Here is a 17,003-nt window from a genome sequence, read left to right as displayed (position 1 = left end):
CACACTTGAGTGCATTGGGATCGCTTTCGAAACGCAATAATCAATATGATTTCGGCGTTTATTGCGTCATACAAACGGGAAATCGATCTAGCAGATCGACGTCAAATAATTGGAATATTTTTCCTCCAGTCTCATCGGCGAACGGTAAGAGGAATGTAACATTATTTTCAGCCCGATTGTTTATTCATTTCACGGAACTCCATCTGATCAACGTATCAACCCATAGTAAAAAAAGACGCTACTGACGATCAAGGAATTATAAACGACCCCCCCCCCCCCATTTCCTTCACGCATGATGAAGCATAATGTATACCGATCATATACATTTGAATTTTTTAATATAGCGTGTATAGGAAAGAAACGCCAATCGATAATCTATCATATGAGTCAGGGCCTATAACTCGCGTTTTAGGAATTACTGCAGAAAACCTTAAAAACATACTTATATTCACGACTGTATTAACACGACAATGTATGAATGAAAAAATATAACGTTCCCACATCCGGAACGATAGATACCCGATGTTGAATGGGCCATAGTAATGTCGATATAGTTATAATATTTAAAAAGTTATAGCCCTGCAAAGAAGGTAAACATCTCCATAGGGTTACAGCACTGGCAGACTGGGCCCAAGGATGGGTACAATGCATGGCGGACAATGTGTTAAGGTTCTTGATCACACCGCTATTTTCCTCAGTGAAGATGAGAAGCCCCACGGCAATAAAAACAACAACGCACAAATCCTATTTCTTTGTTCAAGGAATCAACTCAAAACTAAAGACGCACATTAGACAGTGATTGTGGGGCATGTGTACAACATGTGTGTGCGTATAAAACTAACTGAACCGTACGTGTTTTACCCGCTGGTTTTACCCGGAACGTGAAAAACAAAGCTCCCTCGTTGTTTTTAGTTTTTTTCCTGCCTCACATTTTTCCCAGAGTTTTTGATTCCCAAGTGAAGCCAAAAGCAATTCCAGGGAATGAGAAACCTCCGTGGAAAAGAATTAGGATGTGAAATGATGTCATCTAATAGAGATGAGAGGAGCGCTGGACAGACGTGAAGACAGCTGGGAACACAGTGCTGCCCTGGCTACAGACTACTGGATATAACATGTGTGTGTGTGTGTGTGTGTGTGTGTGTGTGTGTGTGTGTGTGTGTGTGTGTGTGTGTGTGTGTGTGTGACTGTGTGTGTGTGACTGTGTGTGTGTGTGTGTGTGTGTGTGTGTGCGTGCGTGCGTGCGTGCGTGCGTGCGTGCGTGCGTGCGTGCGTGCGTGCGTGCGTGTGTGCTAGCAGTGGTTGATGTGTGGGAAAGCCTGAGGTTCAGTAGACGAAAGATTAGATTTGTAGTTGGCAAATTGTTGGTCTGCGCCGCTTTGATCAAAATGTTCACGTTGACTTTCGAGCCAAGTCAAGAGAAGCCTAACATATTCCTTATGGAATTAATGTGCCGCGTGTGCATTTTGTTGGAATACTTTCAAAGTACAAATGTTCACTTTTTCATGGTCATATGAATGTTAATGCTCAATTTACTAGCAATCATTCATGCACAAAAACACACACACGCCCACCTGGTCTCTGGAAAGTGTGTGAGCAGGTCCCACATATTCTGTCCACAGGAAAAAGATCCCTGGAGCCGAGATCCATCCTCCATCTGCAGTGCAATCCGTACCTGAGGGAAGAAAACACACGCACACACACACACAAATAAGCAACTATGCAAAAAGACCACAAACATATATAAACCGGCAAACAGGTGTCCGGGTATTTCAACCAAGCTTCACAACACGTGGGAACAACTTCAGACAGCCTAGTCTACCTGGAAATAGCTACCCTTGCAATTTCTCGTAAAATAAGATCGGATACATCAGAGCGAACTTAATTTGGAAATTAATTGAAAAAGTTTTGTTTTGGGGGCGGCTAAGTGGCGCAGTGGGCAAGGCGCTCGCCACTAACTCAGGAGATGCTGGGTTCGAGCCCAGCTCTCGGCGTTGCTTCCGGCTTGGCTGGTCGTTCATACTAATACAATTGGCAGTATTAGGGGGTGGGAAAGCCGGTGGGTGGGGATCGGACGTTGTGGACAGCGACTCCTACAGGTCGGTTGGTGCGCCTGTACAGCAGAATCAGGAAGCAACGAGGGCAGCGTGAGCCTCCCACGCGTTACTCCTCGCCGCTGAGAGATCGCGCTGTACAGGTGAAAAGATGCGACAGCTGCCTCCTCGTGTACCGGAGGGGACACGTGATGCAAGGCTTGGTCCACATTGCAGCCGACCAGTGGGAGGCATGGTCTAACAACGTTTGAGACAGGGGAGGGTAGAATTGGATAATACGAAATTGGGATGGGAGAAAAATAGAAAATGGGGAGAAAAAGTTGATAAAGAAAAAAGTTTTGTTTTGCACTTACATATTACCTTTCAGTTTAGTGTGACAATTGGATTATTTAAAGTGTCAATCCGCAATTTTGCCAATTCCTTTTCTTGCACTGCCCTACTGTTGGTCTGGGGAGGGTGTAGACTACCACATGCTGCCCTACTGTCGGCCTGGGGAGGGTGTAGACTACCTCATGCTGCCCTACTGTCGGCCTAGGGAGGATGTAGACTACCTCATGCTGCCCTACTGTCGGCCTGGGGAGGGTGTAGACTACCACATGCTGCCCTACTGTTGGTCTGGGGAGGGTGTACTGTAGACTACCACATGCTGCCCCCCCCCCCCCCCCCCCCCCCCCCCCCACACAATTTGTTTTGGACAGATTTGGTAGGAATAGATTTTCAATGCCTTTAGCGGTCCCTCCAGGATTCCGCTGAGTTCCTTTGTGATTGTTGCCGATCAGAAATGCTTGATGCGATTTGCCACGATTGATGCGGTAAAATTGCATGACAGTATGGCAAACATTATCTATAACTGGCCTAGAAGGCTGCCTGAAATCTGGCCTGATTTTCTGCCCAGAAGGTAGCTTCCATTACACACACACACACACACACACACACGTCAAACCTCCAATAACAAGGCAGCCTACAGGGAAGAGATCATTAACCTGGCAAAGTGATGCCAAGAGAACAATCTCTCTTCAGGACCAAGGCGCTGGCTGTCGACTACAGGAGAGGCAGAGAGAAGCTAGACCCATCCATTTAGACCCCATTAACATCAACGGGTCAGCGGTGAACAGCTTCATGTTCCTTGGTGTTCACACCACCGAGAATCTCACCTGGGACGAGCAGGCCGACCATGTGGTGAAGAAGCATCAGAGACGCCTCGTCGACCTCAGGCGTCTAAAGAAATGTGGCACGGGGCCCAAGACGCTAAGGGTGTTCTACAGAGCTGAGGCACGAGAGACTGGCCGCATCGCCGCCTGGTATGGAAACTGCTCTGCCCGCAAACGAGCAAAGTGCCTCAAAGAGTCGTGCGGACGGCCCGGAACATCAGTGGATGTGAGCTTCCCCCCATCCTGGATATATACAGCAGACGGTGTGTCAGCAAGGCCCACAGGATCATCAAAGACCCAAACCACAAAGTGTTTCAGCTGACGCAGTCTGGCAAACTATTCTGTAGGCACGCGGTCCGAACCAGCAGGCTCCGTGACTGGTGCCCCCCCGCCCCCCACAAGCAATCAGGCTCATGAACAAATAAAGCCAACAGCCTGCTGCCTGCCCACCCGTCACTCAGACAATGTAAACAGATGTACACACAAAAACAAACAACCTACATGCCCACATATGCATATTTACTGCACATACACACATTGCGCTTTGCACACTACACACACACACTATGATTACTGTACTATAGTCAGAGCTATATTGCACTGTACTATATTTAGAGCTATATTCAGAGATACCTCAACGTTGTCTCCTGCTGCTACTGTACACTATTTTTATAGCTGTATTTTGAATCTTACTCTTGCATTTTTGTACTATATTTAAGAGCTATATTCAGAACAACTGCAACGTTGTCAGCCATCATCTTCATAGGAAGGGGCTGCCTACGGAGCCCAGCCATTGATTTGGTGAAGACGAAATTTTTTTTAACAGTGAATACAAATTGCAACTGGGATTGGACTGACATGGGAGGTGAGTAACCAATGCCATGAGGTGAGTTGTAAAAGTGAACTGTTCCTTCAAGTAAAAAATCCTCCATCAATGAAGACTTTCTGACTTAGTTAAAATGAGACCTTCTCTGAATATGCAACATTGAGTAAAGAGGCCAAACATGCCTGCCAAACAATATTGCAGTTCACTTGAATAAAACTTCAGTCAAATGCTACAAATCAGGTACATTGGCAATGCCAGGGAAAGTGATGAAACAAACTAGCAGTGGGGAGCTAAAACAATAAACAAAATGAGCTTCAAAAGCTTAGCCTGAAATATAGCCCCAGCTGGAGTTGATCAAGCCCCAGCTTGTGTCCAAGTAGCACTACTCCACGCACGACTCTGCTCTCCTGATCCACAACCACCTTGAAGCAACCTCTGCTGCCTCTGTGGCCAACTTGATAGCCCTTCGCCAGCATGTCATAGGTGCTGCGGAGGGACAGGCCAGCGAACCCTCTGCATCCACCCTCCATGGGCTCGCACCCTGCTCACACCCTGCTCGCTTCGGCATTCCTCCACCAGCTCAGCGTACTCTGTACTTTTCCTCTCGTTGGAGGCTTCTGAGATCAGCACCATGTCTGGCCTTAGTGTTGCTGTGGCAACAGTTTCTGGGAACTTCAGTTGCTTCCCCGGGTCAACTTTCAGCTCCCAGCCGTTGCCAGCAGGCTAGAGGAGGTGGTCCTGGCAGCTGATGTTTGCTTCTCCCCAGGCCTGACCAAGGTGATGGTCTTCTTCACTGGGCGGAGGCGCTTGAAGATTGTGTCCACTATCGCCATCAGGACTTGGTCATTTGATTTGATTTGATTTTATTAGGGATCCCCATTAGCTGGTGCGATAGCAACCATGGTCATGGTGGCAGTGGTAGCGCCCCTTGCCCGGGACTTTCAAACAGCAGCGGAAGATGTGCTCCAGGGTCACTCTCTTCAGGCACAGAGGACAAGCGGGTGACTCCAACTTCCCCCAGCAAAATAAGTTGGATGGACTTTGTAAAACATCATAGACAGCCTGGATTAAGAAGTGTATTAGATGGGCGGTCAGGTGGCGTAGCGGAGATTGCGTTCGTCACCAACCCCGGAGATGCTGGATTCGCCTGTTCGAATCTAGCTCACAGCTCCGGGGTTGTCACACGTTACACGCCCTCAGTGAGAGTCCGCGCTGCCAGGTGAAAAGAAGCGGTTGATTGGCTAGACGTGTGTAGGAGGAAGCACGTGATAGCCTCCACTCTCCCAGACCGACTGTGGGGGGTAAGTGCGCAGCGACCAGGAAGGGGATTGGGAATTGGCATAACGACTAACATTGGGATGGGAGAAAATCGGAGGAAAAAGGAGGGGGGAAAAAGATAATAAAAAAAAAAAAAAAAAAAAGGGAAGTGTATTAGATGGGAATCCGCTTTCCCAAGCTCAGCCCATGAGCCAAGCAGAACTTGTTGATGGCCTTTCCTATTTTCAGCACCAGGGATCTGGACTTCATCGGTTTGAAGCTCAGGCGATCAGCTACTGTAAACTGTTCACCTAACTCCACTCCGCAAACTCTGCTACCGGTTCCATGTAGTCTGTCATCACCACTAGTGATGCAGCCCACAACGAGACGTATGACGTGCTTGCATGATCCGTTAACCACAACTACGAATTTCTGTAGATGACAGAAGGCAGTGTTGTGTTGGAAATTCAAGAGGTTGAAGCACATGGACTGACAGAACTGGCAACACATGACTTTAATACCCATGTACTAACTCCATCTGTGTGTGTGTGTGTGTGTGTGTTGGGGGGGGGGGGACTAGATTCAACTGTAAATAACACTGGTACAATTTGGAACACGTGTTGACTAAATGGCTGCAAGCCATCAAGGGTTTGATCAAACAGTCTTGATATTATTATGCGATAGCTCTATAACTCTGGATTGCAAATAAAAAATAGTATCATTATCAAAATGATTACATCATCGGTTGTGGAAAATATAGTCAACCTGAGAATTTAATAAATTCCCAATAATGTAATAAGGTATTGCATTATCAGTGAAAATGTTATTACAATATCAGTAAGGATACTAAGGTGGACATTTATTACATGATTGGGTTTTATTACATTTTCAATCAAGTTAAGTGCCAAATGTATTACATTTTCAGGAGGTATTACATTATTGGGAAATTATTACATTATCGGGTGCTACAGGGCTGAACTGCAGTTGGTTGCCTTGAAAACAGTTGTCAGTCAGTGCACAGTAAACCTATAAACAATGTATAGTTTGATCCTGAGCAAGCAGGAATAAACCAAGTAAGAGGGTGAAGGACAATGAGAAGCTCCAGTGACTGCTGTGTTCATCTGACAGAGCTTGAACTACGTTTAACTGAAAGAAAATACATTGATCTTTCAGATAAATATAAAATATATGCATGGTGAATGTTTGTAAGGGTCCCAAAATCACAGTCAGATTTGAGGTTGGCACTTGTGCTATTTATCCTGTCCATACAGTATGCAGACATACGCCAGTTACTGTACAAATCCCTGTTGTGATCTAAAGAAGAGATCGCTGCTATATAGAGCTGCCGCGGTATTGATGTTTTCCTTACCGCACACATTTGCAAAATATTTCCTACCGCCGCGGTTATTACCGCACACACACACACACACAAAAAAAAAGTTTGAATGCATTTTTTTTGTAGTCTACTCTTTATAGCATATAGCCTGCCTCTAGTCTAAATGTCTATCTTTAGAGGATGACTTTGCAGCATGAATATTGTTTGGGATTCGGCATGCACGCATTCGTTATTAAAAGTGAAACACGGATTCGAAGTCTCCCCTCGGTGTCGCGAGCAGGGGTGGTAGCGGCGCGCCCGCCGGTTACCCCCCCGACCCTTTCTTCTTCTTATTATTATAACGTTACTACTTATGATTACAAAGGCATTCGATTTGTGGCATTAACGTTAGTATAGTTACACGTTCGTATTTACCGGACCATAGCAAGGCAAGCGTTACTCAATTAATATCTAAGTTCCTTTCTTTGCTCAGAGCGTGCCGAGTTGTACCCATTCTGCGATCTGTTAATAAAGTTTTCAATCAGACAAGTGTATAGAACGAAGGGCTTTTATTATAACATTTCGTTGCAGTAAAATCATTATGCCTCGTTCCCTGAGGAGCGACGGCGTCGGTAATCCACTCCGGTCTCCGGTGGGAGCTAACGTACTATTAGCCGTGTTGTGATGGCTGAGATTCAGGAAGTAAAAGCACTGCAAGATGCTCCAAGCATGTGACGCGTATCTCTTCTGACCAATCAGTGGTCTGCAGTGTTTCATGTGACTTTTCTGGTACCCAATAGGGTCGCTTGGAATCTCGACAGAGAAGTAGGGTATATCTGCAGAGCCGCAAGCCCAACGAGAGCGTAATAATAATAATAATATAATAAAAAACAGCGGTGATGCCGGTATTCAGCCCAACGCTGCGGTGGGCATGATGTAACAGCGATACCGCGGTAATACCGATACCGCGGCAGCTCTACTGCTATATCTTTAGTCGTGTAAATGCAAACACATTATTTTTCCTGTATTTGCCAGCATATGTGCTGTACACCAGGCAAATGGTTGTGTTGCTCAGTCTCTTTACGGAGAGAAAGCCTTCATGTAGGTCTGCTCAACCTGCAAATAAATAACAGCAGGCATGTCTGCAAGTCCAGTCTCTCTGACTCTCTCCCCCTCTCTTTCAATAACGTATGAGTTTCTCTCTCTCTCGCTCGCTCTCCCTCATTCAAATCAATACCCTGAGTTTCTCTCTCTCTCGTTCAATCAATAGTGAATACCCTATGAGTTGCTCTCTCTCGTTCAATCAATACGCTATGAGTTTCTCTCTGTCTCGTTCAATCAAGAGTCAAGACCCTATGTTTCTCTCTCTCTCCCTCGTTCAATCAATACCCTATGACAGGGGTGGCCAACCAGTCAGAGACTAAGAGCCACAAAAAAATGACTGTGGTACCACAAAGAGCCACACCATATACCAGCGTTTCTCAACCTTTTTTTTCAGTCACGGCACCCTTCATGTGTTTATAGGTCTCACCCTCTGGCCTCTGAAGTTGCTAATGTCTTTTTTATTTGGGCCTCACAGGGTTAAAAGTACCCTGTGAGACCCACGGTTGCAAAATTACAAAATCACTTTTAGCCATTTAAAAAAATTATGTTTATTTAAAAAATGTTAAAGGGGAACTATTTTACTATTTCTTTCACTATTTGGGCACTTTTACACAATTCCTGTGAGTCTATGGAACACCTAGGTTTTTTTCAAAAAAAATGCATTGTTTTGTATTTCTAATCAAGTACTAAAAACCGCATTTTTCTACCTCAAGATCTTAAGCCGTTTTGAGGCTGGGCTCCAACCACTGTGTGGCCTGGTGCCAACTGCCACATCAACTGCCACATTATTATGCAGCTGAGAAATCTCTGACATCACAGATATGCAAATTTTCAGATGACTCAGTTCAGTGAGGGTGAATATTGTGAGAGGAGAATTGGAAGAATTCGCCAATATGAGAATTAGAGACATATATCCTATTAATATAAGTCCACATAGCTAAGAAACAATGGTAAACACTGAAAAAAGCCATTTATAAGATAGTTCCCCTTTAAGCACATGTATAGTCAATTGGTCCTGTTGTTCAGCCTCACAATGCTATTTGATAGTAAATGTGTTTATATGTCCCACCCTCTGGCCTCTGAAGTTGCTAATTTCTTTTTAATTTGGGCCTCACAGGGTTAACCTCTTAAGCCAGAGATATACAGTAAAAGTGTATATTTTCAGCATTATGTTTGTTTACCAATTATTTTAACTGTTATTAGTGAAATATAAGATTATAGAAATCTCAGGGCATTGAGTCGGAAACCGGCGCATATTGACAGGAGGAAGTGGCACAGCCAAAAGTGAGTGTAGTCTTTTGAAGGAAGAGACTCAGGGCTTTCAAATTTCGAAAAACTACCCTACCCAGCTCACACCAGCCCCTGTCAATCATCTGACTTCTGGATTTACTTTTTAATTTCTCTTATTTTTTGGGATTATCTCCCACAAACCTGAACGTTATTGCCATAAAACAGAACGCAGTTAGTTTCTCTACCTTTCTGTGAACGTCTTGCAAAAAACGGTGTTGCAATATGATGAAAAATGGTGGAGAAATTTACATTATAAAAAAGATGGCAGAATTCAGTACTGTATCTACAAAACCTTCTGTTTAATCATCTTCCCTTTATTCATTTGCTTAGATTTTTCAGGTCTGGTCAATTTTAGCATGGTGTTATTTACAGTCAAAGATCATTTTTTTTTAAATAGAATTGATATTCTCCTTTGGTTCATTACAATTTACTCAAGCCTAGTAACAGACACACTATTTCTGACACTGATCCATATATGTCCCTAGATTCAGATACCAAGAACATGCAAATGGACCATTTAAAAAAAATTGTAAATGTTTATTCTACGTCCTTATGGAATGAGTGACATAAAAAAAAAAAAAGTAAATTCTTTTTTTTTTTTTTTATGGATGGAAGAGCCGCACATTGACGGGCAAAGAGCCGCATGCGGCTCGCGAGCCGCGGGTTGGCCACCCCTGCCCTATGAGTTTATCTCTCTCGTTCAACTTCAATCAATACCCCTATGAGTTTCTCTCTCCCTCTCGTTCAATCAATACTCTATGAGTTTCTCTCTCTCTCTCTCTCTCTCCCTGACTCACTCAGTCCAGACCCTGTCTGTTTACCCGTCAGAGGCGTTGTTACACAGAGAACTCAGCACAGCAGGAGAGATGAAAAGGATGCCTTGGATGCGTCAACATAAAACATGCTTACAAAATATCTCACTCACACACACCAGATCAGAAGCAGAATGAGATGAGAAAGAGAGAGTGAGTACAGGTGTGTGTGTGTGTGTGTGTGTGTGTGTGGTATAAATCTGATGTGTGTGTGTGTGTGGGGGCCTGCGCGTGCATGCATAAGATGTGAGGTATTCACAACAATCAGTCAATGGACAAGTACAGCAGATTAAAAGCAGCAGTGTTTTCACTGGTTACTTTATGAGCATGATGATGCAACAGGAAACCACAGCTCGGCCACATGCTGCTTTACGGACACAGATCATAATGACCACATTACACATCAATACATGTGGATGATTTATCCAGGTCCACTTTACAAGCCCATTCCAACACTATATATCAAAGGCTCAGGTGCTATTGCAGGACTTATTTAAGAAACGTATTTGATTTGTTACAAACCTATCTGTCCTTTCAGTCAACCCCTTAAAATGACTTGCACATAGGGCTGGACGATTAAAGGATTTCTATTCTATGGCCCCAGTATCACATAGGGCTGGGCGATATGGCCATATCAAGTATCGTATCACAATTATTTCTCTTAGTTTGGTGGTATATAGGTATTTGAGATATTTTGTTGTCCAGTCATCATCATCTGTTTAAAGTCTTCTGTCCAGACGCCGCTGGGTTGGACTGAATCCTCACCATGGCCACCTCCGGGTCGATGCTGAACGCTCTCATGTCAGCCGACACGTCATCTGCCAGGTCTTCTTTGGCTAGACAATGGGTCTTGCCCCCTCTAAACTCATCGACATTACTGCCTTCAGCCAGTCATCTGCTTTCTTCCGCACAACGTGTCCGTACCAGTACAAATTACAAGGTGATTTTTTTTATGTTGTTATCTTGTAATCCAATTACCATGGTGCGGTTTCATAAAAAAACATATTATTTCAACATAAGAATATACAGTATGTATATATTTTTACAATATGCATATACTTTGCATGGATTCATGGTCTGAATTCATGTAAATTGTCTGCATTTACATAACATCTTTTATCCAAAGGACTTTACAACTTATGCCTCACATTCACCCATTCATTCACACCGACAGCGGAGGCAGCCATGCAAGGTGCCAACCTGTTCATTGGGAGCAGTTAAGGGTTAAGTGTCTCGCTCAAGGACACTTTGACAAGCTGTTGGGAGGAGCTTTGGGGGTCATGATTTTCAATTCGGTACGGTTGAGCGGGGAGAAAATAAATTGCTAATTCAAATAGTATTTGTTAAAAACATTATAATAATGTTTTGCCTTCAATGTATTAGCTGAAAGCATAAGGAGGACAAACTATTATCAATTATTAACTATTGTTCATTATAGGTGGCTCTTATAGATTAGATTACATTCAAATGTATTGTCATCATTATACAACACAAGTACAGTACAACAAAAAGACATTTGGCATCCAACCAGAGTGCAAATGTAACAGTAAAGTGCGACAGTAACATAATGTACAGGTGATTAAACTTGGTATAAAATATATAAATTAGTACTACTGGCTGTAGTGCTAATCAGGTGTATGTACAGAGTTGTAATACCAATATGTACAGTGGTACAGGTATAAAAGACAATAAGGTAGTAGTCATACTGGCCAGCAGCGTAACTAGTAAGAGTTGGTATGGGATATGTACAGATATAGATAATAGTATCTACAGATATGCAAAAGGATTATGTGCAGCTATTTTTTGTCTCATTCCGGACCGGTGTAATGAAAGAGTTGTGGGCAGTCTGGTAACTTTGCTCTGGATATCAATCCCTCTGTGTAGGACTATAGTGGACGGGTTGTTCCAAGTCTGGAAAAGACCCGTTGCTGAAGTGACTACGAGAGGAAATATTAACGTTGTGGCTGAACGTTATGCACTGAAATAAACTACCCACGACTGCATTGGGCTGCATATAGTTGCCTATAAATAACAACATTAAGGATTTCATCATGGGGGCGCTCCAGTAGCACACCACATAGCGAGCTGAGTCGCAAAGTGGTCGTCCCGGGTTCGTTTCCCAGTCCCGGCGACCATTTGCCACATGTCTTCCCCCCTACCTCTCCTCCCGTTCTCCCTCTCTCCCTCTATCGGTCCTGCATGGACAGAAAAAGCTGAAAATGCTATAAATAAAAGTTTAAAAAAAAGGATTTCATCATGGATTTCACCCCGTCAGAATCTAAATGCAGAGGTTCTTTTGTGGAGAAGGAGTTGCTTTTACTATATATATATTAGTTTAATAAGAAAGAAGATATGAACTGCATGTAATTAGGAAGGGCCACACCAGGCAGGGTCAACAGCAGTGATGAGCAGAGCACCAGGCAGGGTCAACAGCAGTGATGAGCACCAGGGGGCCTGTGGGGGGCCTGCAGTAATGCCCCCATCCTCTTTATCAGGTGCAGCTATTTCATTCCAGAAATATTTTTTTGATCTCTGTTACACATAGAAAAAGACAAGCAAGCACAAATGGCTCCCTATTGATGACTCTCTCATTGTCTAATGAACACATGTGTTCATTGAAGTGGTACCATAAACAAATTATCACGTGTTGTTTTTTTGAGGGGATATAGGAGGAAAACTCACAGAAACACAAACCAACCTTTTGTAACAAATGTAAATTCAGAAGAGCCCTGAGCCAGGAAACTGCGCTATTAGAAATCATTCAAATGCCTCATCTCATGCACAGAGAGGAAAGCATTGAGGTGGTCTGGAAACAACAGTCAGGTGGGCCTCCTAAAACTTTAATAGCTATGATGGTGAGTTTAATGAGAATGATGGGAATGATCTGTTCGACCAACCTGGCTGTCAGCTGCAGTTTGTTTCCTGCTGCTCGCCACCACTTCCAGCTTCGCGTTGTTGGGCACGCTGGCAAACCGCCACTGTAGCGATAGGTCAAGAACATTCCTCTGAAACCTGTCAAAAGCATGGACAGACAGTGTTAGTGAATAGGCAGTTTAGAGGACAACGGCACAATGGCTCTACGCCTGTGGTCACTCACATCAGATGACAACACACTGCAGTATCACTGAGTGATCACTCACGGCATCTTTCCCTTACAACACGGTCAGTCAGCCACAGACAGACAGACAGTCAGCCATAGACAGACAGACAGACAGACAGACAGACAGACAGACAGTCAGCCACAGACAGACAGACATAATATTGCAGGTTACTTCCTCAAAGCAGAACAAAACTCTAATTTCTTTGCTATTCCTGTTGTGTTAATATCTTGTTACAACTGTGTCCACTACTGGAATACCAATACTAACAAATACAATACTTTTAATTCATGCCTGCTGGCAAGATTCGCACTACAGCTTGTACGCAGCCTTGTGAACTTCAAGCACTACAATGTATAAGATTACTCAGTAAGTAAGCAAATAAGTGAGTGCAGGGCTGACGAATGGGGAAACAGAATAAATAACTTGCAAGCCAAAGAGTAGGCCTTGTCCTGTGCAGTGTATTTATTTCAAGGTGCTGGTGATTTCAGGTGTAATCAACGTCCAAGAATAAAAGCAATTTCACAGCGCTACTCAAACTATTACTTTTACTTGCAAAAGATGAAAATTAAGATATATATTTCAAGTCTGTGTGGTCTGTGAAAGTACCTTTATTCGTGGACAAAATAACTTGTATGTTGTATTTGTTGTTATTCCTGCATTAGCATTCTTGCAATAGCTGGGAGGGAAAGTTTTCTTTATGATTTATTTTTCTTTGTGAAAGCAACTTGTCTACAGTATTCAGTGTGTTGTAATTGCCGTTGTCTGTGTCTTTCAAACAAAAGACTGCTTTCAAATGTCATTATGGCCATTTTCCTCTGTGGGGCAAAGTCAAACCCAGGTAAGTGCTTGAACGTTGAACTAGGGAAGTGCTTGAATCACTGTGCTGGGATAAGCCACAAACGGAATGTATCCAGGAATTCAAGCCCCTGTACCTGGCCCCACAGCACCCACAGAACACTCCCCCTTGATTGATTGAAAAGTTTATTAACAGATTGCAGAATGGGTACAGTACAGTACAGCTCAATTATTACATACAATTGTTAAGGGGATGCAGACCAGAGAAAGACTTTTGTCTTGTTTACATCAGGGTCCCCCATTTTCAATTCATCATATGACACACACGACATACAGATAGACAGTACTGCTACATCTATACATTTATGACATACCAGATTTGCAGATACAGTACTGTTTGTGATACTGTACATTGGAGGAGGTTGGGTAGGTGGGGTGGGGTTGGGTGGGTGGGGCTGTGCATTGGAGGTGGGGGGGGGGGGGGGTTGGGTAGGGGGGGGGACACTGTACATTGGAATACTGACAAAGCCATACTTGGTCTTTACTGTACAACTGGGTTAGGACATTTGTAGGGGCCAGTTTCGAATTGCAGTCTCCCGTAGGTGTTCTTTGAGAGTATTTTTGAAGGTGGGTAGTGATTCACATTCCTTTACAGCTTTGGGTAGGGCGTTCCACATTGATGTGGCATAATTGCGAAACGTGTTTAGTCCCTTGTTTGAGCCGAATCTGGGTTTAACATGATTTGTGGAGCTCCCTCTGGTGTTGTGATCGTGGTATTCACTGACCTTTGGGAAGTATTTTGACATGTACATGGGTACCTTGGTCGTGTAGTGCAGTGGTTCCCAAAGTCGGGGTCGCGACCCAAAGGTGGGCCGCGAGCAGCCACGGGTGGGCCGCGAGATGATTTAAAAAAAAAAATAAAAAAAATAAAAAAAATAAAAAAAAATATTTATTTTATTTTTTATTTTTTTTTGTCAGGTCACTGAACTTAGAAGCAGGCCAGGACAGTGTTTCTAGTTGTATTCTAAAATCTGACTATATGGTTTTATATTAACTTAATAAATAAACAAAAACTAAAAATCTACTTATTTCAACGAACATTTCAAACTAAATAACAGATTATGCACATAAAACGCTGAAAACAACCGAAGCAACAATAGTATTTTAATGAGGCTATTATTATTATTATTATCATTATTATTTTGCAACAAGTTAGCCCTATCATAAATAGCACATATAAATGAATAACTAACTTGAACTAACTTAATAGGATTGAAGTGATATTTGGCTTAAAAAATCGGTCGCATGAGAAAAAAAAAAAAAAAAGCCTGACGATGTGCATTGGGCCGCGGCTCTCTGACGCCTTATTTTCTGGGCCCTGGCCTGAAAAGTTTGGGAACCCCTGGTGTAGTGTATCTTGTAGACCAGGCCCATTGCAAGTTGCTGTACTCTGTCGTCTACTCTAAGCCATCCTAGGTTGGCCTTCACTCTGAACGACGCTCAATTTGAAGGGTTAGTGACGCATCAGAAACGGACACTTGTGTTGAGGAACCGAGGCAGTAGGCCGTTCGCAATGCCTACTGGGACAGCAAAACCCTAGCGTTCGAACCAGCATTTTGATCGTGTACATTTTTAGAGGGATCAGAGGGCTGGACCTTGAATCAATGTTGCTCACTTGGTACTGGCTATGGGGACATGCTGACGGATGCAGACGATTGAGTGTTAATAGTGAGAATGCAGAGTGTTGAGGGGTTGATTGGGATTTGCTCACAAACACATAAATGTTGCAGTTAGGTGGCGTAGCGGAAATTGCGTTCGTCACCAACCCCGGAGACACTGGATTCGCCTGTTCGAATCCAGCTCACAGCTCCGGCGTTGTCACCAGCTTGGCTGGCCGTTCACACTAATACAATTGGCAGTATTAGAGGGTGGGAGAAGCTGGCGGGGTGGGTCCGGGTCGTTGTAAACAGCGACTCCTACAGTTCGGTCGGGGCGCCTGCTAAGCGCGGATAGGATCTAAGGGCGGTAGTGTGATCCTTCCACACGTTACACGCTCTCAGTGAGGGTCCGCGCTGCCAGGTGAAAAAGAAGCGGTTGATTGGCTAGACGTGTGTCGGAGGAAGCACGTGATAGCCTCCACTCTCCCAGACCGACTGTGGGGGGGTAAGTGCGCAGCGACCAGGAAGGGGATTGGGAATTGGCCTAACGACTAACATTGGGATGGGAGAAAATCGGAGGAAAAAGGAGGGGGGAAAAGATCAATAATAAAAATTTAAAAAAAAACACAAATGCACAAAATAAGAACACCATCTTAATGCACTGTAGCTAAACTTAGACAATTGATTTACAATAAAACACTTATAATAAATGTATAACTCATAATCAATACTCAACAACGTATACAGATGTTGAGTTTCTTAGATCTATTCACACAAAATGATAAGAAAAAAACCAGCCTTGTTTTGTTATGTTGATCATAATTGTTTTGGCTCAACAACATGTAGAGAATGTTCTATAAATATTGGCAGCAAATGTAACCAGCTTACTGCAGGGTGCAGCAGGCATATAATGATATAAGTGATACAGGGCTGATAAGTTAACTATACTGTAGGTAGCTTCAGGTCTGAGCAAAGTTAACCACCATGGCTGTGGCTATGAAAACCCCAGCTAGCTTTACTAAAGCGAACTCACTTCAAGCCGTGATCGTCAGGGTTGAATCCGTGCTTCTTGCAGACGTCCTCCAGGACCTACAACATCGGATGGAATCAGGTAACGTTAGGCTAGTCCGTCTCTAACTTGAGTCACCCATTTGTTCATTCAAACGAATCTGTAGGTTGTATACAGTCTCTCAGACGAGACAGAGAAACTGAGCAGTCATTAGCTAACCGTTAGCTTGCTAACGTGAACGGAATACAGGTTTTACCTAAGAGGAAAACAACATAGGACATAATCAGATAACTATATGGACGCCCATTAAATCCTCTTAACGTTACATAACCTACCTGTAATAAAATTGTGTTTGGGGACACTTTAACAGTTTGTCTTCTTCCATTTGGAGTAAGGACTGTCACAGCTGTACTGCTGGCTGCCATTGTGCTGTGACGTCACGGTGTTTATTTGAACCAACTTTATTCCACCACAACACAGAGACAGTTTTATGGAATTCTCAACTAAATCATATCTAACCACAAAAATATTCTCAGATGGGGGTCCCTAGGACAAGATCATATGAAATAAGGGTCCATGGCCTAAAATGTATCAATCTGGGGAGTCCTTGACATGAGAATGTTTGAAAACCACT

At 43.6% G+C, this 17,003-nt stretch overlaps 1 protein-coding gene across 1 annotated transcript in view; it reads right to left on the bottom strand.

The window, feature by feature from the left end:
* The window catches only part of aspscr1 (ASPSCR1 tether for SLC2A4, UBX domain containing), a 60,590-nt gene extending 43,794 nt beyond the window's left edge, over window positions 1–16,796 (bottom strand). Inside the window, exons 1-4 of the mRNA XM_084319338.1 lie at window positions 16,705–16,796; window positions 16,394–16,449; window positions 12,704–12,818; window positions 1,572–1,672 (exon numbers count right to left, since the gene is read on the bottom strand). Coding sequence (XP_084175464.1) covers window positions 1,572–1,672; window positions 12,704–12,818; window positions 16,394–16,449; window positions 16,705–16,794 — 362 coding nt within the window. The 5' untranslated portion in view covers window positions 16,795–16,796. The remainder of the gene's footprint in view (window positions 1–1,571; window positions 1,673–12,703; window positions 12,819–16,393; window positions 16,450–16,704) is intronic.
* Window positions 16,797–17,003: the final 207 nt, after the last annotated feature.

This window comes from Notolepis coatsorum, assembly GCF_963971535.1.
Source record: "Notolepis coatsorum genome assembly, chromosome: 7".
NCBI lineage: Eukaryota > Metazoa > Chordata > Actinopteri > Aulopiformes > Paralepididae > Notolepis > Notolepis coatsorum.
Note: the sequence above shows the minus strand (reverse complement) of the source record. Positions and strands in the feature narration are given on the sequence as shown.